Source organism: Mastigoproctus giganteus, chromosome 13 (genome assembly GCF_048544385.1).
Source record: "Mastigoproctus giganteus isolate SK-2022 chromosome 13, ASM4854438v1, whole genome shotgun sequence".
NCBI classification, from domain to species: Eukaryota; Metazoa; Arthropoda; class Arachnida; order Uropygi; family Thelyphonidae; genus Mastigoproctus; species Mastigoproctus giganteus.
In genome coordinates, this window is record NC_143587.1 from 116,701,434 (window position 1) to 116,728,564 (window position 27,131).

A 27,131-nucleotide genomic window follows, 5' to 3' on the forward strand; every position below is an offset into this window, starting at 1 on the left:
CAACTACCCACTGGTAAAGGCAAATTTCTGCACATCTATTCTACAACTGTCTTTCCTCAATTTGAATCTATGCCCCTCAAGTTCTTAATCTGAGCAAGAGGAAGAATCCCGTCAGCATTCAGCTTGCTCATCCCATTCAAGGCCTTATACACCTCAGTCAGATCACCTCTCAGGTGCTGCAATTTGCAGAACTTAAGCCTTTCTTGGTAAGAGTGCCACTTTGCTCCCCTCACCAATCTTGTTGCCCTTCTTTGTACTTGTTCTGGCAACTCTACATCTTTCCTAAAATGAGGCCTTCAGACCTGTACAAAGTACTCTAGGTGTGGCCCGACCATTGCCTTGTATAATCACCTCCCTGTCACTGCTAGCAAAATTCTTATATATCATTGACAAGACTCCATGACCTGCCATGGCAGCCCATCTGCACTGATCAGCGAACTTCATATTTGACTGCATAATTAACCCCAGGTCTTTTTTACTTTCCACTTCCCTGAGTGTAGTACTACACAGTTGGTACAGTTCTCTTGGGTTATTGCCACCCATATGCATTACTTTGCATTTATCAATGTTAAACTTCAGTTGCCACTTCTCAGCCCATTTATCTTTGTATCATCTGGAAACTTGGACATTAAACCTGATATGCCTTCTTCAATATCATTGATAAATATACAAAACAACAATGGATCCAACACCGAATCCTGGGGAACTCCACTAATAACATTTGACCATGAAGAGCAGTGTCCATTGATTACCACTCTTTGTCTTTTCCCACTCAACCATCCCTTTATCCATTGTAGCAACTTACCCTTAATGCCATGCCTCTCCAATTTGTACAACAGTCTTCCATGTGAAACAGTATCAAAAGCTTTCCGGAAATCCAAGTATATGATATCAAAATTATTTTTGGCATTCAGTTCCTTTGTGACCACATCATAGTATCCAATCAAATTGGTCAGAAAAGACTTCCCTTTAACAAGCCCATGCTGTGTCTTAACTATTACTACAGTCTTGTCTGGATGATTCTGTAATGCTTCTTTAACCAGTGATTCCATTATTTTACCCGGAACACAAGTTAAACTAACAGGTCTATAGTTACTTGGGTCACCTATTATGAGAGCATCCTTGGACTCAGGGGGGTACCCATGGACTGGAGATGTGCAAATGTATCCCTAATTCACAAAGGGGGATCGAAGGGTCGCACGAGTAATTACAGACCAGTTAGTTTAACTTCTGTTCCGGGTAAAATAATGGAGTCACTGGTTAAAGAAGCATTGCAGGATCATCTAGACAAGGCTGCAGCAATAATTCAGACACAGCATGGGTTTGTTAAGGGAAAGTCTTGTCTGGCAAATTTGATTGAATATTATGATGTGGTTACAAAGGAACTGGATGCAAAAAATAATTTTGATATCATATACTTGGATTTCAGAAAAGCTTTCTAGTCTTCCATACACTGTTGTGTATGGAAGACTACTGTACAAATTGGAGCAGAATGGTATTAAGGGTAAGTTGCTACAAATGGATAAAAGGATGGTTGAGCAGGAGAAGACAGAGGGTGGTAATCAATGGGCACTGCTCTTCATGGACTAATGTTATTAGTGGAGTCCCACAGGGTTCGGTGTTGGGTCCACTGTTGTTTTGTATATTTTTCAGTGATATTGATGAAAGTATATCAGGTTTAGTGTTGAAGTTTGCAGATGATACAAAGGTTGGTAGGGTTGTTAATAACAGTAATGGCAGTGTGCTAGTGCAAGAGGATCTAGAAAATTTGTGAGGATGGGCTGAGAAGTGGCTACTGAAGTTTAACATTGACAAATGCAAAGTACCGTATATGGGTAGAAGTAACCCGAGAGGAATGTACCAACTGTGTAGTTACTACACTTAAGGTGGTAGAAAATGAAAAAGACCTGGGAGTAATTGTGCAGTCAGATATGAAGTTTTCTGAGCAATGCAAACAGGCTGCCAGAGCAGGTCATGGGGTTTTGTCAATGATATACAGGAATTTTGCTAGCAGGGAAAAGGAGGTGATTGTCCCACTGTATAAGGGAATGGTCACTCCACACCTTGAGTACTGCATACCGGTCTGGAGGCCTCATTTTAGGAAGGATGTAGATTTGTTTGAGCGTGTACAGAGAAGGGCAACAAGATTGGTGAGGGGAATGAAGGGATCCTCTTACCAAGAGAGGCTTAAGATATGCAAATTTCAGTGGCTGGAGACTAGGCACCTGCAAGGTGATCTGATTGAGGTGTATAATGCCTTGAATGGGTTGAGCACGCTGAATTCCAATAGGATTCTTCCACTTGTTCAGATTACGAACCTAAGTGGGTATAAAATCAAATTGAGGAAAGACAGATATAGAATAGATGTGTGGAAATTTGCCTTTAGCCAGCTGGTGGTTCATTGCTGGAACAAATTTCCATCTGTCATTGTGGAAGTTCATAGGTTAAATAAATTTAAGGAGGAACTGGACAAACATTTAGAGGGAGTTGTTGTGTGAATTTTATTTTATTTTTTTTTGGCTGATGCTACATAAGCTCATACGCTTGCTTTCTTGCATCACATGCCATGATTATGACTATTACTAATTGCATGAAACTTGCTAAAAAGGTAGGGTTCACTGAAGTGGAGGTAACTGATTTCGATGATTTAGAAATCAAGTCTTGAGCGTTGGGCTGCATATCACTATAAATTTTAAATATTTGCCAGAAATTATAGTGGTCAATGATTTAATTGATTCGCATCATCACAAATTGTCAAATGAAAATCTGTTTGCACTGGAGCAGCATCACATTCAAGAAGAAGAAGAGGAAGGGTTAGCAGCAAGCGAAAGCCCAGAGGTTAAGAACGTAGCCTGACAGTGAAAGGAATATCGAAAGCATTAAATCTTATAAATGAAGGCCAAAACTCTAAAGTGCAACGTAAGTCACTCTAGTACTTGGTTGCTACTATGAGTTGTAGCGTGAGAATTGGCAACGTGCAAAGCAACTAACTCTGGATTCCTTTTTCAAGTGCTCAAGGGAGCAGTCAAGTGAACCCTCCACCTCCTGGGTTAGCATAACACACCACCCCCACCTATCTAGTCCAAATCCAAGGGAATGGAATCTGACAATGATAATCCCTCTCATCAATCTGCCTAAGGCTACCCTCCACCCCATCTCTCTCTTTCAATAGTTGTTTGTGTTGTACTGTATATGTTGGTTATAGTGGTGAACATACTTTTTCTTAGTGTAAAAAAAAGTAAATCAGTAAAGATTAATGAATGAATCTCATCATTTTATTTAAAGGGCCCAGTCTTCCAACCAAAGAATATGAATGGCATGTACTGGTAGGGGTAACTTAGCTAGATGTGAGTTACTCTCATAGGCCTATTATTGTATTTCTTGGTGATTATTTACATTATGCATAAATTTAAATTGAGCAAGACATTTTGGAACATAACCCTTGCGTAAATTAAGAAGTCACTGTATTAGTAGTGGCAAATGATGCTAGAAAGCAAGCTTATAGAGCATCAGCCAAAAAAAAAAAAAAAAAAAAGTCCAACACTTCACATATCATCTATCCATCCCTTCTAACATTTTATCTAGTTTTCTTCCTTGAATTTATTCAAATTACTCTCCCCTGCAAAACCAGATGAAACTTTGTTATAACCATCAACTGCCTACCATCTGAAGGCAGATTTCCACACATCTATCCTTCAACCATCATTCTTCAATTTGTCCCTTATGTGTGTAGTATGAGCAAGAGGAAGGATTCCATCAGCATTGTGCTTATTCAGTCCATTGAACTTCAATCAGATCTCCTTACAGGTGCCTAGATCCTAGATGCTGCAATTTGCAGAACTGAAGCCTGGTTAGAGCATCCTTTGTTCCCCTCATTAATCTCATTACTCTTTTCTGCACCTATTCCAACAGATGTGCATCTTTCCTAAAATAAAGCTTTTGGATCCATAAGCAGTACTCAAGATGTGGCATAACCATTGCCTTATATAATGAGATAATCACATCCTTATACCTGTTGGAAAAATTACTTGATATCATTGACAAAACTCCTTGAGCTGACTGGCAGCTTATGGTATTTTGCCTGCACTGCTCAGGGAAATTCATATCTTACTGCACAATTATCCCAAATCTTTTTCATTCTCCTTTACCCCAATTGTGGTAGCACACAGTTGGTATATTAATCTGAGATTGCTGCTACCCATATGATGTACCTTGCATTCGTCAATGTTAAACTGCAATTGCTACTTCTTAGGCTATCTGTCTAATTTGACTAAATCATGTTGCAGTGGCTGCCATGATTACTATCATTAACCACACCCTCTCAACCTTCATATCATCTGCCAACCTAGACATTAAGCCTGATATCATCATTATTATCATTAATAGGAATCTTTAATATGTAGTTACTATAATATATGATATCACTGTCCTGCTAGGAGTTATACAAATTACAAATGTTATCTTCTACAAGCTATATAGAGAAAATAACATTAACATTTATTATGGATATCTCATAACACAAATTAAACAATTCACAAAGGGTTATAAAAAGGGGACAACAAGTAATTACAGACCTGTTAGTTTAACTTCTGTTCCAGGGAAAATAATGGAGCCACTGATTAAAGAAGCATTGCAGGATCATCTAGACAAGACTGCAGTAATAATTCAGACATGGCATAGATTTGTTAAGGGGAAGTCTTGTCTGACCAGATTGATTGGATACTATGATGTGGTTACAAAGGAACTGGTTGCAAAAGATAATTTTGATAGCATATACTTGAGTTTCAGGAAAGCTTCTGATATTATTGCACATGGAAGACTACTGTACAAATTGGAGCAGTATGGCATTAAGGGCAAGTTGTGTCAATGGAAAAAAGGGTGGTTGAGTGGGAGAAAACAGAGTGGTAATCAATGGACCCTGCTCTTCTTGGACTAATGTTATTAGTGGAGTTCCCAGAGTTTGTTGTTGGGCCCATTGTTGTTTTGTATATTTATCAATGATATTGATGGAGGAATATCGGGCTTAATGTTGAAGTTTGCAGATGACACAAAGGTTGGCAGGGTTGTTAATGATAGTAATGACAGTATGTTACTGCAACAGAATTTAAAAAAGTTGGGCAGATGGGCTGAGAAGTGGCAACCGAAGTTTAACATTGACAAATGCAAAGTACTGCATATGGATAGCAGTAACCCAAGAGAAATGTACCAACTGTGTGATACTATACTCAGGGAAGGGGAGAATGAAAAAGACTTGGGGGTAATTGTGCAGTAACAGAGAAAGTCATGGGATCTTGTCAATGATATACAGGAATTTTGCTAGTAGGGAAAAGGAGGCTATTATTCCTTTGTATAAGGCAGTGTTCAAGCCACAACTTGAATATTGCATAATGGTCTGGAGGCCTCATTTGCTACTCTACATTTGCTCAACTCTACAAATTTCCTCATTTGAGGAAATTTGTAGAGTTGCTAGAATGAGTACAAAGAAGGGCAACAAGATTGGTGAGAGGAACAAAGTGGCGTTCTTACCAAGAAAGACCCAAGTTCTGCAAGTTTCAACATCTGGAGACTATGCACCTGCAAGGTGATCTGATTGAGGTGTAGTAGTGGCATGTGATGCAAGAAAGCAAATGTATGAGCTTATGCAGCATCAGCCAAAAAAAAAAAAAATCACACCATTCCCTCCAAATGCCTGTCCAGTTACTTAAGTTTATTCAACCTATCAACTTCCACAACGACAGATGGAAATTTGTTCCAGCAGTTAACCACCCGCTGGCTAAAGGCAAATTTCCGCACATCTATTCTACATCTGCCATTTCTTAATTTGAATTTACGCCCCCTTAGGTTCGTAATCTGAACAAGAGGAAGGATCCCATCAGAATTCAGTGTGCTCAACCCATTCAAGGCCTTATACACCTCAATCAGATCACCACGCAGGTGCCTGGTCTCCAGCCACTGCAATTTGCAGAACTTAAGCCTCTCTTGGTAAGAGGATTCCTTCATTCCCCTCACCAATCTTGTTGCCCTTCTCTGTACACTCTCAAGGAAATCGACATCCTTCCTAAAATGAGGCCTCCAGACCTGTACGCAGTACTCAAGGTGTGGCCTGACCATTGCCTTATACAGAGGGACAATCACCTCCTTTTCCCTGCTAGCAAAATTCCTATATATCATTGACAAAACCCCATGACCTGCCCTGGCAGCCTGTCTGCATTGCTCAGAAAACTTCATATCCGACTGCACAATTACTCCCAGGTCTTTTTCATTTTCTACCACCTTAAGTGTAGTACCACACAGTTGGTACGTTTCTCTGGGGTTACTTCTACCCATGTGCAGTACTTTGCATTTGTTAAGGTTAAACTTCAGTTGCCACTTCTTAGCCCATCTGCCCAAATTATCTAGATCCTGTTGCAGTAGCACACTGCCATTACTGTCGTTAACAACCCTGCCAACCTTTGTATCATCTGCAAACTTTAACACTGAGCCTGATATACCTTCATCAATATCATTTATAAATATACAAAACAACAGTGAACCCAACACCGAACCCTGTGGGACTCCACTAATAACATTAGTCCACGAAGAGCAGCACCCATTGATTACCACCCTCTGTCTTCTCCCACTTAACCATCCTTTTATCCATTGTAGCAACTTACCCTTAATACCATTCTGCTCCAATTTGTACAATAGTCTTCCATGCACAACAGTGTCAAAAGCTTTCCTGAAATCCAAATATATGATATCAAAATTATTCTTTACATCCAGTTCCTTTGTAACCATATCATAAGGCCTTGAATGGTTTGAGCAGGCTCAATGCTGATGGGACTTTTTCTGCTTGCTCAAATTATGAACCTCAGGGGGGAATAGATTCAAATTGAGGAAAGATAGTTGCAGAATAGATGTACAGAAGTTCACCTTTAACCAACAGGTAGTTAATTTCTTGCATTTGTCATTGTGGAAATTAAGTTGATAGCTTAAATAAATTCAAGGAAAAACTGGACAAACTTTTAGAGCTAATGGTTGTGTGAAATCGATTTTTTTTTTTTTTTTTTTTTTGGCTGGTGCTGTATAAGCCTGCTTTCTTGCATCATATACCTCTGCTAATGCTAATAAAAAATTACACACCATGAAAATTGTATTTGCAATCTTTATATAATCACTGCAAACTAGAGAGAGAGAGAGAGAGAGAGAGAGAGAGAGATAAACTTTTACATGTCAGCAGGTTCGTAATTCACTGATTGTTGAATCAATTCTGACAAGGCAGATTCCTCATTTCACATGAAGCAGAGATTAGAACACTAACACACCTTCAAGAATTGTTTGAACATGGAAAACAAATGCAGAAAAAAGTCATGTCACTTCTGCAAGGACAGTCCTCTGTATTTGCTATATTCCACAAGCTTTTCAGATCTGCATCAATTCCTCATGCCTCAAGCATCTGAGTACATAGACATCTGTCTGCAATATGGAGGTGATTCTTGTTTGATCTAAGATGAGGTGATACCCTGAGGGTATCACCTCATCCAGTTCCCCATTGAGAATTATCACCCCATTGAGAATTAAGCCACTGGAGGAGGGATCCTCCAGTGGCTTAATTCTCAAATTTTCGGGAAGCTTAATAGCTTCCCGAACACCACTGATGATATTAGTGCAAGAAGAGCAGTGTCCATTGATAATTAACCACTACCTCGGTCTTCTCCCACTCAACCATTGCTTTATCCATACCAGTAACTTTCCCTTAATGCCACACTGGTCCATTTGAACAGCAGTCTTTTATGCACAACAGTCTTAAAAGGCTTTTCTGAAATCTGAGTATATGATCAAAATTGTTCTTTGCATCCAGTTCCTTCATTCTTTATTTTCCCTGCAAAACTTGGTCATCTCTAAATCCTATCACCTTAATCATTTTTCTTTCTACTTTCATTCTTTCCTTTATTTCTGCCTTAACTACTTTTCATTGCATAAATATTGAAAATTAGTAGCAATAAAGAACATCTTTTTTTTGCAACCCTTCCAATTTTTCCTCCACAGACTTTTGCTACTAAGGATCTTCAGAGGAAGTTTGTCCCATATACAACTCTCTTATTAGGTTTACAGCTCACACCTGATGTAGATAAGTGGTCAAATATAGGAGTTGTATATGTGGCATCCACTCAGTCAAAAGTCTAAAAATTGACATAGCATGTCCTCTTGTGTCTATTAGTTTTTAAGTTTCTTTCTCCAAGGACTTTCAAACTCTTAGTATTTCTCTCATTGCAAATCCTTCTCTGAACCCAAATTGATCTTCCATATAGCTACATTCTTTAAACTTTGCTTTGATTCTCATTAATGATTTTTTTTTGTAATGGATGTGAAATTAATTGGAGCACAAATTTGTATGCTTGCTCATGCAAGTTCTTTCACTAAAAACAACTACATAATGGGTGTGCTCATGTTTAAGGTGCACCATGGTGCTTTTCATTTGAAAAACAAAATTTAAATGTTTTCTTTTTAAAAATTTTTTATTAATAGTTTTGTCCACTCTAGTGTTTAAAATAAAGAATTACATTATTACAAAGTGAACAATTTTAAATTTGTGTACAAGTTGTAGTGAAATGGTATGTCCATTTTAGAATTAAGACCGTGTGATTAGCTTGATAGGGGCTTAGAGGGGAACAGGCATTCTGTGTGTTATCACACACTCAGTCTAAACAACTGATGGATCCAATATCTTTCTATCTCAGAAGATTTAGGAGAAGTCCAGTTGGCCTGCCTCCCTAAAATCCACTCATGCACAGCTTCTCGATGGTAAGCCCTGTTATGTCACTTGGGTAGCAACGAACATGTAGAGTGGTTCTCTTCAAGACGCCTGGTCAGTGTGAAGAGGAAAAGACCAACCCTCCAGCACAACGAAAAAAATGGCCCTCAGTCCCCAGCGGCTTTCACTCTCCCTCTTATGGCAGTGAGAGGATCAGAGTGGAAGCAGAGGGTGCTAAGGATCTCTGGGTATGACCATGCACGGAAACTGAACTTGGCCTGTTACAACGTAAGATTGCTCATCGGTGAAAACAGAATATTAGAGCTGGAAAAGGAATTAAAAATTTGAATTGGAATATCATCGGTTTGGCTGAAACAAGAAGAAGAAATGAATCACTTATAAGTTTATCAAATGGAAATCTGCTGTACACCAATGGAAACAGTGAAAGGAATGAAGGTGGAGTTGGCTTTCTGGTCCATAAAGATATAAAAAATAACATTTTGGAATTCAAAAGTACATCACCAAGGGTGTCAAGACTACTACTCAGGATTTCTAAGAGGTACAAGCTAAAGGTTATAAGGATTTATGTACCAACATCGAGCCATGATGATGATGAAAAGGTTCAAGAAATGTACACTGAAATTGAGTCTTCTAGATGAGCAAAAAACCCACTACACTATCATTGTGGGGGACTTCAATGCTAAGGTTGGAAAGTTTGTTTGTTATTTGGTTTTTAGGAGCATTAGCAACTAAGGCCATATTGCTCTGTGAATATGCGGTGGTCATTCCTGACCTTTCCGCATCCTCCGTATTTGGTGGTGACTGGCTCGAACCCCGGTCTAATCAAGAAGCGTGTGCTATGCACTGCTGCTCCTTCCCACTTGGCTACAGAGGCGCCTAAGGTTGGAAAGAGACAAAACAGCACAGAAAGGGGAACTAGGAAATTTTGGAATTGGTGAAAGAAATGAAAGAGGTGAAAGACTTGTGGAATTTGCAGAATCTTGAGGATTGTCAGTTCACCCTTTTCAAGAAAAGGGTGAACTGTCCACTTTCTGTTCACCCTTTTCAAGAAAAGGGTGAACAGAAAGTGGACATGGAAGAGCCCAAATGGATTAACAACTAATGAAATCTACTTCATCCTCACTAACAGAAGATATATTGTAAATGATGTTACCCTCCCGAACAAAGTAAATGTTGGAAGTGATCACAGAACGGTAAGATGCACACTTGATATAGATGTAAGAAAAGAAAGGAAAAAACTGACTTGAGTAAATAATATGAAGGTCTTTGAGATAACAGAAGAGGAGAAAAAGCAGTATGTACTGGAACTTAAGAACAAGTTTGAGCTTTTGCAGATGGCTCAGGACCAAGATATCGATGAGGAATATTACGACTTTCTGAAAGCGATAAAGCCCAAGAAACCTATAGGTAAAAAGAAATCCAAAGAAGAAAATATTAGTCAAGAAACATTTGTCATGATGAACCGAAGACAACAAATGAAGGGCATGATAAACGCTGACAACAAATGAAGAGCATGATAAACACTGACAAGGAGAAAATTGAGTATACTGAATTATGCAAAGCCATTAGAAAGAAGATTTAACACAAGAAAAGTAGAACAAGCATTAAGGGAAAACAAAGGACTTAAATCAGCAGCCATGAGCAGTAATACAGAAAGACAAATGATACTGAAACTGAAGAATAGCAATTGTGTAGTTATAAATAGCAGAGAAAGCATAATTGAAATAGCAGAAGACTACTATAGAGAATTATACAAGGAGAAGGGAATGATGCCAGCAGTGGGGAAGACGGATCACAAGTTAGTAACACACACACACACACACACACACACACACACACACACACACACACACACACACACACACACACACACACACACACACACACACACACACACACACAGGCGCCTCCATAGCTAGGTGGGAAGGAGCAGCAGTGCGTAGCATACGCTTCTTGATTAGACCGGGGTTCGAGCCCGTCACCACCAAATACAGAGGATGCGGAAAGGTCAGGGAATGACCACCGCATATTCCTGGAGCAATATGGCCTTAGTTGCTAATGCTCCTAAAAACCAAATAAACAACACACACACACACACACACACACACACACACACACACACACACACACACACACACACACACACACACACACACACACACACACACCATACCCAGTATCCTTCCTGATGAGGTAGAACATGCGTTGAGTAAAATGAAGAATCAGAAAGCTCCAGGGGAAGATGAAGTTACTGTAGAGTTGTTAAAATTGGGAGGAAGAGACATGGCACAAAAACTGGCAAGACTGTTCACAAAATGCATTAGAAAAGGTGTGATGCCTAAGGAGTGGAATAATGCAACCATAATTTTGCTGCATAAGAAAGAAGGTAAATCAGAAATTGGAAACTATAGACCAATTAGCTTGTTAACCCACGTCTACAAGTTGTTCAAAAGAGTCATTACTAACAGATTAGAAAGAATACTTGATGAGAATCAACCGAAAGAGCAAGCTGGCTTTGGGACAGGATTCTCAACTATGGATCATCTTCACGTAATATCACAGCTAATGGAGAAAGCAAATGAATATAAAACATCATTATGCCTGGCATATGTGGATTATGAAAAGGCATTTGACTCCATACAGTGTAAGGCAATGTTTCGGGCACTGGAAAGACATGGCATAGATACCCCATATATTTGGCATAGATACCCCATATATTTGGCATAGATACCCCATATATTTCTTCAAAATCATATATTTGATTTTGAAGAAAATTTTGGAGACACAATATCTCCAAACTTGTTTACTGCTCCATTGAGGAAGCTTTCAGAAGATTAAACTGGGTGCAGAAAGGAGACAATGTGAATGGAGAGTACCTAAACCATTTACGATTTGCAGATGACATTGTGGTCATAAGCCACAATGTCATCTAAAAACCACATTAGCCAAAGAAATAGAGGAAAATGTTAATCAGTTATGCAAAGTGAGTAAGGATTTTGGACTAAAGATGAATATGGCTAAAAGAAAAGTAATGATGAACAAGTATGCCATAGAAAGGGATATAATAATTGAAGGAGCAGTAATTGAAAAGATGGAGTCATATACTTATCTGGGACAAGTCATCAGCTGTAATAATGATAAATGGCTGGAAGGCAAGAGAAGAATAAATTTTGGATGGATAGCATTCAAGAAATATAGTCACGTACTGAGGAGCAATATCCCAATTTGTCTGAAACGTAAAATAATGAACCAATGTATACTACCCACCATGACGTATGGAAGTGAAACTTTGGCACCCACCAAAAGATTGGAAGAGAAGCTGAGGACGACACAGCGAAGAATGGAATGAATTATACTGGGAATCAGACTGTTAGATAAGAAGAGAAACACATTGATTAGGCAGCAAACTCAAGTAAAGGACATTCTTATCAAAACTAAAGAACTAAAATGGTTTTGGGCAGGACACATATCTCAAAGACATGATGACAGATGGAACAAGAGAATAACAGATTGTACCCAAGAGGAGCTAGAAGAAAACCTGGAAGACAGTGAAGGAGATGGACAGATGAAATTCATGAGTTTGTGGGTAGTAAATGGATGGCCATTGCACAAAACAGAAGGAACTGGAAAGTTGCTGGAGAGGCCTTCATCCTGTAGTGGATTGATAATGGCTGATGATGATGATTAGCTCGATTGCTGACTTAGGAAAAACCTATGAAGTCACACCATTTTGAAAAGATTAGTAGTGAAGCAGAGAAGTAGCTAAGTATTTCTTTTTTTGGAACATGCCTGTTGGAATACAGCATTTTTGTTTGTAATATAATGGAGAATATATTGCAGTCAGTTTAATGTCTTTGTGTGATTAATATTTTTCAGGACTATGATTTAGTCTTTTCTGATGTTGTTAGTGGTCTTAAGCTACTTAAACAGAAAAATCTGAAGGAACACAAGAAAAATATAACGGATCTTCAAAATTGTGCAACTGCTGGAACCTTAACAGGTAATGTGACCAATTTAGTGAACTTAAGCACACTAATACCACTGGGAAATGCAGTGGCATTTATGATAAACAATGCATTCATTATTATTTTATAAAATCATGTTATTTCTGCTGTAACAGTTAAAATTTTAAATAATGAGTATTATGAAACAGTTCTTGTGTTATTTTAGCTCTTAAATACACTGTTTATCTAATGCAGTAATTTTTCAATTTACATTATAAAAGTAAAAATGAACATAAGTTCATCAGGCCAGTATGTGAATAATAAGAATATTATTTGTACCATCCTGATGTGTTTTTTATTAGTACAAAATTGAAGAGAGACTTCTCTTGACAAATTTTAGTAGCAAACTTATATGAAAATAAATTTTAGTTTTGAAATTCTCCTTCTGGTATGCTAACCTGTATGAATTTTTTTTTTTTTTTTTTTGCCCCTCATTAAAAATCTTCACTCCTCTGTAATTCCTCTTCTTGAAGTTGAAACCTCTATCTTCCCTTTCACTGAATGGAAAAGGTGAGGTTTTCAACTTTTAAAGAATCACAGCATATATGCTGATAGTTAATATTCGGGTTTCTACTTGTGAATCAAGTGCATTGGATTTTAACAAAGTCTGGGGTCATTTCATTCTACAAAAACCAGGTTCTTTGCTTTGCACCTTCACATTGCAGTTCTTAGTTACCTTGAGTATACCGGGTATACCTGAAATAAGTGAAATTAAACTGTTCTGTGGATAAAAAAAAAAATGAAAATATATTGTATGAACATGGATCTGAAAATGCTTTATTAACAAACTAGAACTATTTGAAAATTTTCTCACAGCAGTAGTATTGCAGAGCTTGGTTTTAAAAGTACCTTCTGCTAGGGACACATTTTAAGGAAATTGGAGTTGACTGTGAAGATGTTATTGACTAATTGCTGTTTGTCACTAGCTCCTTTGTAATTCAGTAACAAAACATAGACATCGTGGTTATGGTGTTACTGAGTTAACCATATGCACTAGCATTTGACACCAGTTACTGAAAGCAGGCATTCACTTCCAGTGAATGCCACTGGAAATGAATGCCTGCATAGAGTGAAGTCCCATTCTTTCAGTGTCGGTGTTGATTTGTAAGTCTGCAACATTAACAGTGGTTTCCTACTATCGCTGGAATGGCATAAAGACTCTTGTCTTGTGAAACTACATTTTTAGTCAATTTTTGTGTAAATAAAATTTCTTGAACAAACATTTTAAAACATTTTCCTTACACCTGTTTAATCTGAGGTCTGTCCATTGTATGCATTACTTTTTAAAGGAAGTTCCACTATCCTACCATTGCTGAGAAAATTTTTGAAAATCTAAAGTTTGTTAATGAAGTAGTTCTTTTATGAGCTAAAACAATGAAAAAATGTTATATAAACCTTATTCATGTTTGTATAACATTTTTTTTCGTTGTTTTGGTTTGTAGAACACACCTTCTACAATTTATTTATTGCGCTTATTTCAGGAACACCCTAATATATCTTATGCTAGGGATACTCTGCCAAAATGCTATTCGTAGTGTGCTGGAGATGACAATCCAGATGTGAACCAACATAAGCAGTGGGTGATATGTTGTGTCCACACCATACAGAGGAATGACCAAGCCTCTGTGACACTAGGCAATACTATGTGGTAATGTACCATCACTGTGCTTAATGGACACTTTAATTTGTTGTGAATATCATATGTGGACCCCAGGACAAAGTTTCAGCATCTCTCCATATCTTCATATATTTTTAGGTTGTGATGAGCACAGTATGGCAAGATCCATTATTCTTTCCTTATGTTGAAGGATCAGCTCTAAAATGTTTGTTCACAGGCTGATTTGCATGGTTGTGAGGGCTGAAAAATCCAAAAACTACTATACTACATTATAAAGAACTCTATAATTAAATTAAAAAGAAAGACATGCAGCTTTCAGCCACAATTTTTGAGGCAGATTTCTACCTCCACCAAGCTCCATTTATCTACCTCCTCAGCATCTACCTCTTTCATTAAAAATTATACATGTAATTTACATTACTATTTTTTCATATTTCCGTTGTTAAAAAGTGTATTTTTTTCTGTATTTTCCAACTCATCTGGAATGTATTCTCCTACCATTGCTTTAAGTATTTCCCAATCATTAAGGGTTTGTCAGTCTCTAACCTGAGTAGTTGGTGAGAGATAGCTGTAGTCAAAAAGTGTTCAGGGCCATCCTCTCAAGATTTTTTCATACTGCATCCCCCTTCCCATGTCCACCAGTCCACCCCTAGCAGCAAGCCAAGAATGTATTGGTAGTTACAGTTAATCAAGTTCTTTGGAATAAATCACAAGATGTAGTTGAACTATTATTGTTGGGAAGATTGCTGAGTGAGTACCACCCCAGTTCGTGCATCATCAAGAGATCTAGTATGCAAGTTTTTTTTTTTCTAGCAGTAATGCTAAAGGCAGTAAAATACAGCTGGTTATACAAAAGCATAAAACCTCCATTCCTCTTGGAAGCCTAATAATTTGGGAGGTGGAAAGAATAAGAAACACAGTTAAAAAAAAAACTATCAAAAGAGAATAAAAAATATAAACCAAATATAACTCACTCTTTACTGGGATCATCATACCCCATTTTTTGAGAGGAATAGAGGTTTTCTATATTCCTAGAACCCACTGCTAATGCTAATATGTGATAGTAAGCTACTCTCTCCCCAACTTCTCAGGTAATGCTAGAGAACCCTGCCCCCCCCCCAGGTTCTGTTCCTTCATCCACTCTTTTCTTCCTGTATTTAATGACCTTGTATCATTAAATGAAACACTGTCCATAGTTTTTTGATGATAATACACTATATTCCACATTTCAGCTTGCCAAATCTTGCTCTGAATATACAGGTACAACTTCTCAAACATCCACCACTTAACACATACTTCCTTAACACATTCACTGCTTCTTGAATGCAGATATGCAGTTTCACTTTTTAATCTACTTGGGGAGAACCTACTTTTTGAACTTTTTCTTTCAATTTGACAGAAGGAAAACTGAATATTTTTATCAAGTAACCTTCACTGTCTGATTAATTCAGTGATAGTGAGAAGAAAGCCAAAAAATGTTTCTCCTGTTTCTAATCATTGACTCAAACCTGTGGTTTTCAATCCTGGTTCAAACCATTGTTGTTAAAGCCAGCAGTGAAAGTGTTGAATGCTGATCTTTGAATATTCCTCTAGTGGGAAGGAATAAAATTAGTTAACTTCAGTTATTTTAAAACCCAGTTCTGTCTTATTTCTTGCAGAAAAAAAAGTGTACTGTTCTCATGCTCATCTTCGGCAATACTCAAATTTATAAACAAGATCATATATGTTTAATGGGGATAACCCAGACTGCTAACATTTCTTGGCATAAATAATATTAGCAGTGAAAAATGATGCAATAAAGCAAGCTTACATAGCATCAGCCAAAAAAAAAAAAAAAAAAATAGAAAAAAAAAAAAAGACACCTGCCATTTCACCTATTCATTTCCTCCTATAGTTTGTCTAGTTCTTCCTTGAATTTATTTAAGCTAACTTCCACAACAACAGATGGAAGTTTGTTCCAGCAATCAACCAACCACTGGCTAAAGGCAAACTTCTGCACATCTATTCTGCAACTATCCTTCCTCAGTTTCAATTTGCGGCCCCTCTTGTGTGCACGCACTGAGCAAGAGGAAGAATTCCATCAGCATTCAGCTTACTCAGTCCATTCAAAGTCTTAAACACCTCATTCAGATTACCTTGCAGGTTCTTAATCTCCAAAAACTGCAATTTGCAGAACTGAAGTCTTTTTGGTAAGAACATCCTTTTGTTCTCCTCGCCAATCTCATTTCCCTTTTCTGTACTTGTTCCAGCAGCTTCACATCCTTCCTAAAATGAGGCATCCAGATCTGTACGCAGTACTCAAGATGTGGCCTAACCATTGCATTATATAATGGGATAATCACCTCTTTATCCTTGCTAGCAAAATTCCTGTATATCATTGGCAAAACTCCATGAACTGCCCTGGAAGCCTGTCTGCATTGCTCAGAGAACTTCATGTCTGATTACACAATTACTCCCAGCCCAGTTCTTTTTCATTTACCCAGCTACCCAAACCGGCTCAGTATTGCACTGGCAAACCTTGTCAGCTGGATGCACTGCATTAAATTTTATGTGCTTCTTAACAAAGAGTATGATCCCTCCCACTCCCCCGTCATCCTGTCTGATCTTTCTGTATATACTGTACTCCTCATATTCAAATTCTGCATCCATTATATCTGAGTGACACCATGTCTCTGAAATCCCAACAATATCTGAATTTGATGCCTTGACCAGCACTTCAAATTCATCAAATTTATTTATTATACTCCTAGCATTGGTGTACATGCAAGTATACATGCACCTGTTCTTACTCTTAGTTACCTTAACACAGCTTATGTATTTACTTGCTTCGTGATGACTCAAAACCATCCTTGAAATCTCCAGCACTCTTCTTTCAAGGCTGCTGCTCATTCCAATAGAAGCAGTGCAAGAATCACTTTCACCTCTGCCTGCAGCTATTGTTAATCTATTAGTTTGTGTATCCCCCAAGCCAGTTTTCCAATCCAACTAACAGTGCTCTGATAGCATCAGCAAATGTTTTTGTACCCTTTCTATTTAAGTGTATCCTGTCCCTGTAGAAGTAGTCTCTTGTTAACAAGCACAGACCATGCTGTGAAAATTTCTATCCCATTTGCCTTGCACAATCTCTCCAGGGCCAAATTGATTGACAACATATGCCCCCTCCTATCATGTTTGGGCAGACACTTCCAAATTTAACCTTAACTTGCGAATTTTTTTTCAAAATCCTTTTTGCAAAATATATTTCCCATTTCCCTGACAATAGAGTAGTAGTAGTAGTGGTGGTGGTGGCATATGATGCAAGAAAGCAAATGTATGAGCTTATGCAGCATCAGCCAAAAAAAAAAAAAAAAAAAAAAAAAATCACACCATTCCCTCCAAATGCCTGTCCAGTTCCTCCTTAAATTTATTCAACCTATCAACTTCCGCAACGACAGATGGAAGTTTGTTCCAGCAATTAACCACCCGCTGGCTAAAAGCAAATTTCCGCACATCTATTCTACATCTGTCCTTTCTTCATCAACAACAACTCCTATGGGACCAATGCATTCTGTCACTGTGTTGCCTGATAATCAAGTGCAAGCTCGGTCATTAATGTGAGCAGCTAAGAGTGTGATGGGCCCCCAATTTAATTCCTTCAAGGGCATCCACCCTGTTCTTCAAGTTCTCAGAAAAGTCAACAACAACAGTGAGTTGACACCTAATATCCTCACACTCCTTACATCAAGCACACAACACAAAGACATCCTCCTTGGCATTATCATGTCCCATTCCTGACAGCTCGGAAAACATCAAAAAAGCCTTACATTTCATAGAGCCATGATTCAAGGACAACTGCCCCCTTCAGTTCTCCCCAAAGCCACTACTCCCACTATCTTGAGCCCTTTGCTTTACTGGATCTGAGGCATGGTTTTCATTCAAATTCAATATAATTAAAAAATGCTACACTAAACAAATATATCTAATGCAGTAATAACACTATGCACCAGTTATTCTATGAAGTTTATGTTATTAATTATATATAATTAAAATTTGAGTGTTCTTATCTATACCCCAGTTACACAGCAGTGATACTACCACACTACCAAGTGTGGTAGTATGCTTAAGATGAAAGATATAAGTCAATTATAATATACAGGTAACCCTCATGTAACACTGTAGTTTGGTTCCTACAAAATCTCATGTAATGTGAAACCGTGTTATATGGGACTAAGAACCAATATAAAAAGGTTGTTTTTTTTTTTTTTATGTAAACCCCAAACACGAGAGGTATTAGAACCTATAGTACTTAGTACCATGCTTGAGTTGGAGGTTGAGAAGACGAAAGAAGATATTTGTTGACATTGGACTTGAACTTCTGTAGACTGTAAATTACAGGAAATACGTATGATGGAAGGTTGTTCCAGAAAACGGCAGTTGAATGAATAAACGAGGAAGATGAAAAGTTGGTTCTGTGAGTTTGAAGTTGGACAGTAAATGGATGTTGGCTGGTGGCGGCACGTGTTCGGACTGTTTTGAAAGAGAGAGCGGGAATTATAGAAGCCAATTCAGAAGAACAGTGCCCATGGAAGTATCTGTAGAAGAGGCATGCAGCAGAAACAGTACGTCTATGAGACAGCGAGTGGAGAGACTCTATTAGAGATGAATCATTAATTAATCTAACTGCCCTCTTCTGAATGGAATCAAGGAGCCTGAGAGAGGTTTTGGGGGCACCACCCCAGATGTGGGAACAATATTCCATGGCAGGGCGGATTTGCGATTTATACAGAGTGAGCAGCTGTTTGGAAGAAAAGTAACGCCGAGAGCAAAAGAGAAAACCAAGTTTTTTAGATGCAGTTACGTTCCAAAAGCTAACAAAAATACACCATTTTTTTATAACTATCGAAAACTTAATTTTTATAGTAGTAATAACTTAATATTTTAACTTTATTTTTATAATAGTAGTAACTTAAATAGTAATAACTGAACAAACGTCTTACCTTACAAACTGTGGTGCTTATATGTCAGATAATGTAGGTTCATTTAATTAATTTTCTTCCTCTTCATCGCTGCTATGCACAGTATCTTCTGCAGCATCTAGATTTCGTGTACCTTCTGCTCTCTTTTAAAATTCACAATCTGCATGCTTCGAAGACAATTTTTTATGGTCTCAAACAAGCACAAGTTCAATAGCACAGAACCTAACCCAGGGATCTCCCAACAAAATACATTGGATTCCCGCTTAGATATAAAGCACAAATTTAACTTTATTACCTTGCCAATTAACAAAGTTAAATGATACGTGAAAATCAGAAGAATATTTTCCAGTTTTCAAAATAAAAATAAAGTTACACTTATGTACATAGCTTAATATGTACCGTAATATGTACATACTAACTAACCAAATACGGAGGATGCGGAAAGGTCAGGGAATGACCAGCACATATCCTGGAGCAATATGGCCTTAGTTGCTAATGCTCCTAAAAAAAACCAACCAACCAAACAAACAAACATACTAACTAATTGATATTTCTGTTCACTAACTTTTTTTTTTGGTTGTAAAATTTAAAACAGTAAAAATGATAAGCAATTAATAACAAAGGACACGGCACACACAAGTTGCAACAAACACGATGCACACAAGTGAGATACGGAGTAATGAGTTTCTGAAAATTTTTTTTTTTTTTTTTTTTTTTTTTTTTTTGATCGAATATTTAATGAAAGGGGAAACACACTTCACCATAATAATGTGAAAACCCACAAAATTCCAGCTATCGGTACTATAGCAAATGCAAGAAGTTCGAGTTTACAACCCATTTATAATTGATTATACTAACAGAAAAGATCAATAAACCGGAAACTGCAAATTGTTTTATTGTTTTTTGGTAGTGACCTCCAGAAATGTGCTTTAGAAAAATACCATGAGGGTGATAACGACTAGTGAGTCAACAGCAGGGATTCACAAAAAGGAATGGAAATGTTGAAAATGTTACATCTAACATAATAGCAGGGTTTTCCCAGCACAAAAATACCGTGTTATGTGAGATTTCCGCAATTCCCAAACTGTGTTAGAGTGAAACCATGTTGTAGAAGTACCGTGCTCTACAGGGGTTGCCTGTATAACAAAATTATCCAACTAATGCCAACTTAAGTGATTTGAACTTCAGAGCTAGCTATTTAGTACAATTAAAAAATTTTAATTGCCCTATCACTCTCTCTAACTATAGTAAGTAACTCTAAATAAAGTAATGTGGTCATTGGTATTAAATGCTATGTTAAAGCTGTTTTTGGTCTGGATTATTAGCCATCCTTTCACTTCCTTTAGGGCAGATTTAAACATCCAATCCTGGAAACAGCTCAGTCTCACAAAATACCGTATTTCTCCATGTATAAGATGCACCTTTTTTCGAAAAATTTGGGGTCCAAAAACTGGGTGCATCTTATACAGTGGTTGTAGATTTTTTTTTACTTGCATTTCCCGCTTTTTGCGCTTGTTGTCATTGCGCTCATATTAAGTTACGTTTTGCCACGTTCTGACCAGAAATGGCTCAGAAAAGATTTTCATACAGTGCTGAATTCAAATTAAAAGTGATCCAGTTTGCAAAAGTGAATGGAAATCGTGCTGCTGAACGTAAATTTGGTCCTCCTCCAGCTGAGAAAACAATCCAAGACTGGCTACGGGAAGAAGAAACCCTACTGAAAACGCCACGGCAGAAGAAGGCCATTAGAGGCAAGTCAGCAAAATGGCCTGATTTAGAGAGGGAATTGAAGATATGAATTGAGGAGCAAAGGGCAATTGGAATTCCTGTGTCCACAAAGATGGTTCAGCATGAGGCAAGAAGAATTGCCGATGAAAAAGAAGTTACTGATTTCAAAGGAGGACACAATTGGTGCTTCAGGTTCATGTAACGGAATGGACTAAGCATGCGTACATGCACCAGACTTGCCCAAAAGATGCCTGAAAGCTATGAGCAGAAAGTCTTTGAATTTCATCGTTTTGTCATTCAATGTCGGAAGACACATCAGTTTGAGTTGGGACAGATTGCAAATATGGACAAAGTCTCCCTTCAATTTGATGTCCCAAGTAACAGAACTGATAAGAAAGGGGGTGAAAACTCTAACTGTGAAGAGAAGTGGACATGAAAAGGGCCATTATACAGTTGTTTTAGCTTGTTGTGTTGACGGAACAAGCTGATTTTCAAATGCAAAACTATGCCAAAAGAAGACATTCCTTGAGGAGTGATTGTCTACGTTCATGACAAGGGTTGGATCGATCAGGATGGGATGAAGATCTGGTTTGAGAAAGTTTGGAGCAGGAGACCAGGTGGGCTATTATGCAATCCTACCCTATTGGTGCTTGATCAGTTCAGGGCACACATAACAAAAAATACAAAGAAGATTGCTGCAGAGCAAAAAACAAAACTTGCCGTCATACCTTGACATCCCAGCTCCAACCACTTGATGTCAGCATTAACAAACCCTTCAAAGCTGACATGAGAGATGAATGGAACCAATGGATGAAGTCTTCTGGGGACAATTTGACACCAGCAGGAAGAGTGAAGAAACCAACTATAGGAGAAGTTCGTACCTGGGTGAAAAGACCCTGGGATAATATTAAGATTGAGATTGTTGTCAAGTCATTTAAGAAGTGTGGCATTTCAAATTCCATAGATGGAATTGAGGACGAGGCAATATATGAAGACAGTGAGTCATCATCAGACACAGATGAGGACAAGCTAATGGATGGGAGTTTTGACAGTGATGAGCTGTATAAATTTTATGATGAATACAACTTGAGTTCAATAACTGTATGTAATACATTTTTTTTTCAAATTTCGAGCCTCAAAATTAAGGTGCATCTTATACATAGGGAAATGCGGTATGTTCACACAATTGTCAGATTACTCACTAGAAGACCTGTTGGACTAAAAGTAGAAGCCAGTTCTATACTCCTTGGAACATAGCCATTCTGGGGTGATTCCTCTTATAGAATAATAGGCAGATAACAGTAATAATATCACAAATATTATTACTTCTGTACCAAAAAAAACTATGCATTCTCTTTCGCTTTTGGCATTACTTTTCTTCCAAACAGCTGATTCTTTATAAATCACAAATCTGTCTTACCATGGACAGTTGTTTACACATCTGGGGTGGTGCTCCAAAAATTTCCCTTAAACTTCTCTTTCTATCCAAAAGAAAGTTATCAGGTTAATTAATCTGCTGCTAGGTATGTCGGTTTTTATGACCTCGGGGATTTTGGGTACACCTCATTTCCTAATTTTAAACTACAGTAGTGCAACTTTTTGATATTTTTCATTTTTTTTTTTTTTACTAATTACAAAAATTATAATGGATTTTAAATATAAAATATAATTTTCATATTTCTAGCAGTTTTTTTTCTTCTTTTTTTTTGTTTTTTGAAAACCAGTTTTGTGAGAAATCCAAATTTTTCGGTCCCAACTTCAAAAGCAAATAGCACAGTTTAATTATGTTTTAAGAATTTGTTTTGTAAAATCATCCCATTTTTTTCTAATAAAATTAATGTGGCACTCTTTCTATAACACTTTGTAAGGGGTAACCTGCTACATAAACAACTGAATAAGAACAGTTTTTCTAAGTTGTTTACATCCTGTGGAACATGAAAGGAGACTCTTCAAACTGGGTAAACAGTGATCAGATATTGTCACATAAAGCAGTAAACAGTGTAGAAAACCACTTCCAACTAACTCTTGCTAGTCAAATAGCCAGACCACTTTTCACTCAAGGCTTGTAACAATTGTTGTATTATTGGTTCCTGAAAAATTATGGGAGTTGAAAAATAATAGCTTCCTTCAATGCTGCTAGGACTAACCAAAATTGATTATTTTTGACTGCATTTTTGCTGCATATTATTAATATTATTATTATCTGTTTTTCTACTGTCATTGCAACAGTAGATAAAGTGATAATATTTTCACCAAAAAATATTTAATATAGTTTTACTTTAAAGTAGTGAATTTCTCAGAAAGTTAGGACTATTCTTTCTTTGTTTTCAAACACTGAATATCCTTGGGGAATGACTCAGCCCTCAAGTGCCTAATAGCAAATTAATGATCTCCACAGTCTCACTCTGCTCCCTATCACACTGATGTGTTTAGTTTCTACTCCCAATTACAATGATGTGTTTAGTTTATGGACACTGTTCTTCTGAATTAGCATTTATAATTCCAACTCTTTCTTCCAAACCAGTCTGAACGTATTCAACAATTAGTCACCATCCATTCACAGTTCAACTTCATACTAACTTTTTTTTTCCCCTTCATTTATCCCTTCTACTTCTGTTCTTTGAAACAATCTTCATTTTTATGTATTTCCTGAAATTTCAATCTAGAAATTAAAGTCCAACATGAACAAATTCTGTATTCATAGCCTTTAACCCACACACGATACTAAAGTAATTAGGTTTTGATACCTTTCATATTTGGGGTTACCAAAAAAAATTAATTACTGAGATCTCTTTGCATGCCATTGATTTCAGAACACTATGGTTACTTCTCACTTGATGGTTTTCTATATTGTCATATTTATGATACCCTTAGGTTTCTCATGAGTATCAGATTGAGGATATTTGCACTCCTTTAGCTTGTGTATGATACTGAATAATAGCTGTCCAACTGATTCAGAAATCTTTTCCTGCTGAGTGGATTGCAAATCCACAAGAGCTAGTTCCAGCCAGTTAGTGGTAAATTAATCTAGGACCACTGAAAAAAAGGCCAGAATATGTATGTGTTTGCAATTCTGTCCAGACAAAACAGGAAGGATTATATGCTGAAAACTTTGTGGATTAACTATAGACTTGAAGAACTCTGCAAGGCTTTGGGGTGGGGGAATTTTTATCAGTGTAGCCTGCATTTGTAGGTAGAAAGAATCTATTTTGTAGAGATGAGATTCATTTGAACAAAGGTGGTGGTGCAATGGTTTTTGCCAGTATCATTGAGGATACCATAAGGATTCAGGGAGTTAGGGAGGCTCAGGAGTAATTTAGAGACATTTACCTGATAATGTGGATCAGAATAATGCTTGCACACATCTCAAGAATTCTTGTTTATCGTCACAACAGCCAATATTAATAAGAGGTCCTGAGGATAGTGACATTTCAAATGAACAGGAAGCATGTGCTAGGGAAACAAACTTACGTAGCATTGATGGGTGTGTCAAGGTGGTAAACTATAGAAAAATACTTAGCTTTAACTGTGTTCCTGTAATGTCAATAAAATGAGTGAATTCAAAAACTCCTGGTTAGGACAGCTAATGCTGATATAATAGGCCCGATGGAAATGTATTGTCATCCAAAAATAGCTGAGTTTAACTATGGTATATATATTTATTTAGGGAAGATAGAAGGGATGGTGAATCATGCTTCTTATTAAAAGCAGCCTCAGCATGAAGAGAGCTTTTGCAGATTCAGAAGTTATGCATGCCAGCACAGAATCTGTGTTGTGTGAATTAGTTGGAAGCAAAGGTATAATGAGGATGGGAGTAATCAACAGACCAGAAGATTGTGAAGAGTATGACGAGAGAGAGAGAGAGAGAGAGAGAGAGAGAGAGAGAGAGAGAGAGAGAGAGAGAGAGAGAGTGCGTGCGTGTGTTATTAAACTGGGGTGATTTCAAATTGCCCCTGATTAATTGAAATAAGTGGGAGGGAAACTCACCATGAGAATCAAAATTTTAAAATAAACTGGATGATTACTTCATTTAGTATTAGTACTGGCAAATGATACAAGAAAGTAAGCTTATACAGCATCAGGAAAAAAAAAAAAAAAACACTTCCCACATAACCGGTCCATCCTTTCCGGTAGATTATCTAGTTCCTTGAATTTATTTTAATTTATTCAAACCACCCACTTCCACACCAACAGATGGAAGTTTGTTTCTACAATCAACCACTCACTGACTGAATGCAAACTTTGTAAACTAACATGTTGGAGAAAATACTATGGATAAGAATATTCTTGACTTGATCATTACTCATGAATCAGATGACATCATAGAGCTCACAGTACAGGAACCATTGGAAGTGATTATGCAGTCATTAGTTGGAAGATGAGGTGAGGAAAGATGCTGCAGTTGTTAAAGATAAAGGCATGGGTTTTGATTTCAGGAAATGGGACTACGACAGTTTAAAATACTACATGGCACTATCAATTGGGCAGATTACGGAGGGAAGGTGAATACAATAGAATTATGACATACCTTTAAAGTAATAGTCACAGATTCCATGAATGCATACATACCATTAAGAAAATATAGCATGAGAAGGAGTCTGAGGTGGATGAATACTGAACTGGTAAGTCTTAATAGTAAAGGAAAAGATGGGATGGGATGGGAAGGGAAAGTTAGAGCAATGAAAGATACTGAAGCCTACAACAGCTACAAGTTGATATGCAATTGTACCACAGAAAAAGATAGAATGATGAAGGATGAGTACAAGATAGCATTGGCTAAGAGAGCAAAGAATGGGGACAAGGAGTTTTCCATGTATGTGAATACAATGAAGAAGAAAATGAATCAGATCAGACTCTTGTGTAATGGGAAAGTGTTAGATATCCCAGCTGATGTTGCTGATAAATGGAATAGGTACGTTGAATCGATCTTTACTGATGAAAGACCCATCATGGTGAGTAAAGGCTATGCAAGTGAGGATGACATATTAAATTAGCGATTTCAAAATTGCAGATGATTGTTTATTAGAAAAACTTTCAATCCTGAAGGCAATAAGACTCCTGGCGTTGATGACATATATCCAGTTAATTTGAAAGAAGCTGCTAGAGAATGCATTGAACCATTAAGGTTAATTATGAGGACATCATTGGACTCAGAAGATTCTGGTGGACTGAAGAAGTGCCAATGTATCACTAATACGTCAAGGAGTCTCTAAGAGTGAAGTGGGTAACTGCAGACTAGTCAGTCTGACATCAGTGGTTGGGAATATCTTGCAAGCAATAAATGAGAGGGAAATCCAGAGGCATTTAGATAGAAAAGCATTCCAACTAACCTGGTTAACTAACTTGGTTAGCTATTTTAAACAGTTCCTCATGAACTAGATGTCGGAAATAATTTCAATATAATTTATTTGGATTTTTAGAAAGGCATTTGATTCAATCCCTCAAAAAAGTTGCTGTTTAAGCTGAAACAAGTTGCGATAATGGGGAAGATTGTAAGGTGGATTTCAGGATGTCTACAGGGCAGGAAGTAGAGTTGTGATTAATGGATATTCTTCTGATTGGTGCAGAGCCAGAATGTTAATTATCAGTGTCAAGCAGCACTCCTTCACGATGACTTAAACAAGCTTTGTGCATAGTCCGAAAGGTGGCGGCTATGTTTTAATGCAGCAAAATCTTACATTTGGAGAATAGCAATCTCAAAATAACTTTACGCATTTTGTAGGATTGAATTCTTAAACACAGATTATGTAATTTACAAATATGGCTTAGAATGTTCAAACATTAATACAAAAAAGCTATGCAAAACTGTATTATTCAATTACAACTACTGTAAAATCGGAAGATGCACTTTATTTAAAGTATTACTGTAATTAGGCTGAATTAACAAAATTAATATAAATTAATTTTAATTTTAAATTTTCAAAATTATTTAAAAGCAAAATATATACCATCAAATTCATAAATTGACCTAATAAATTACCAATAGGTTCCTTTAACTTTCCTTTGCATTTGCAAATCACATCTATAGATTTTAGGTTTTTCTTAGCTTATATAATATTTAATTATACTTG

General features: G+C 37.2%; 1 protein-coding gene across 1 annotated transcript in view; it reads left to right on the forward strand.

Annotated features, from left to right (window-relative positions):
- LOC150076383 (diacylglycerol lipase-beta-like) overlaps positions 1-27,131 on the forward strand; it is a 281,587-nt gene that overhangs the window by 190,991 nt on the left and 63,465 nt on the right. Inside the window, exon 9 of the mRNA XM_090387345.1 lies at positions 12,632-12,755. Within this exon, the coding sequence (XP_090243471.1) occupies positions 12,632-12,755 (124 nt within the window). The remainder of the gene's footprint in view (positions 1-12,631; positions 12,756-27,131) is intronic.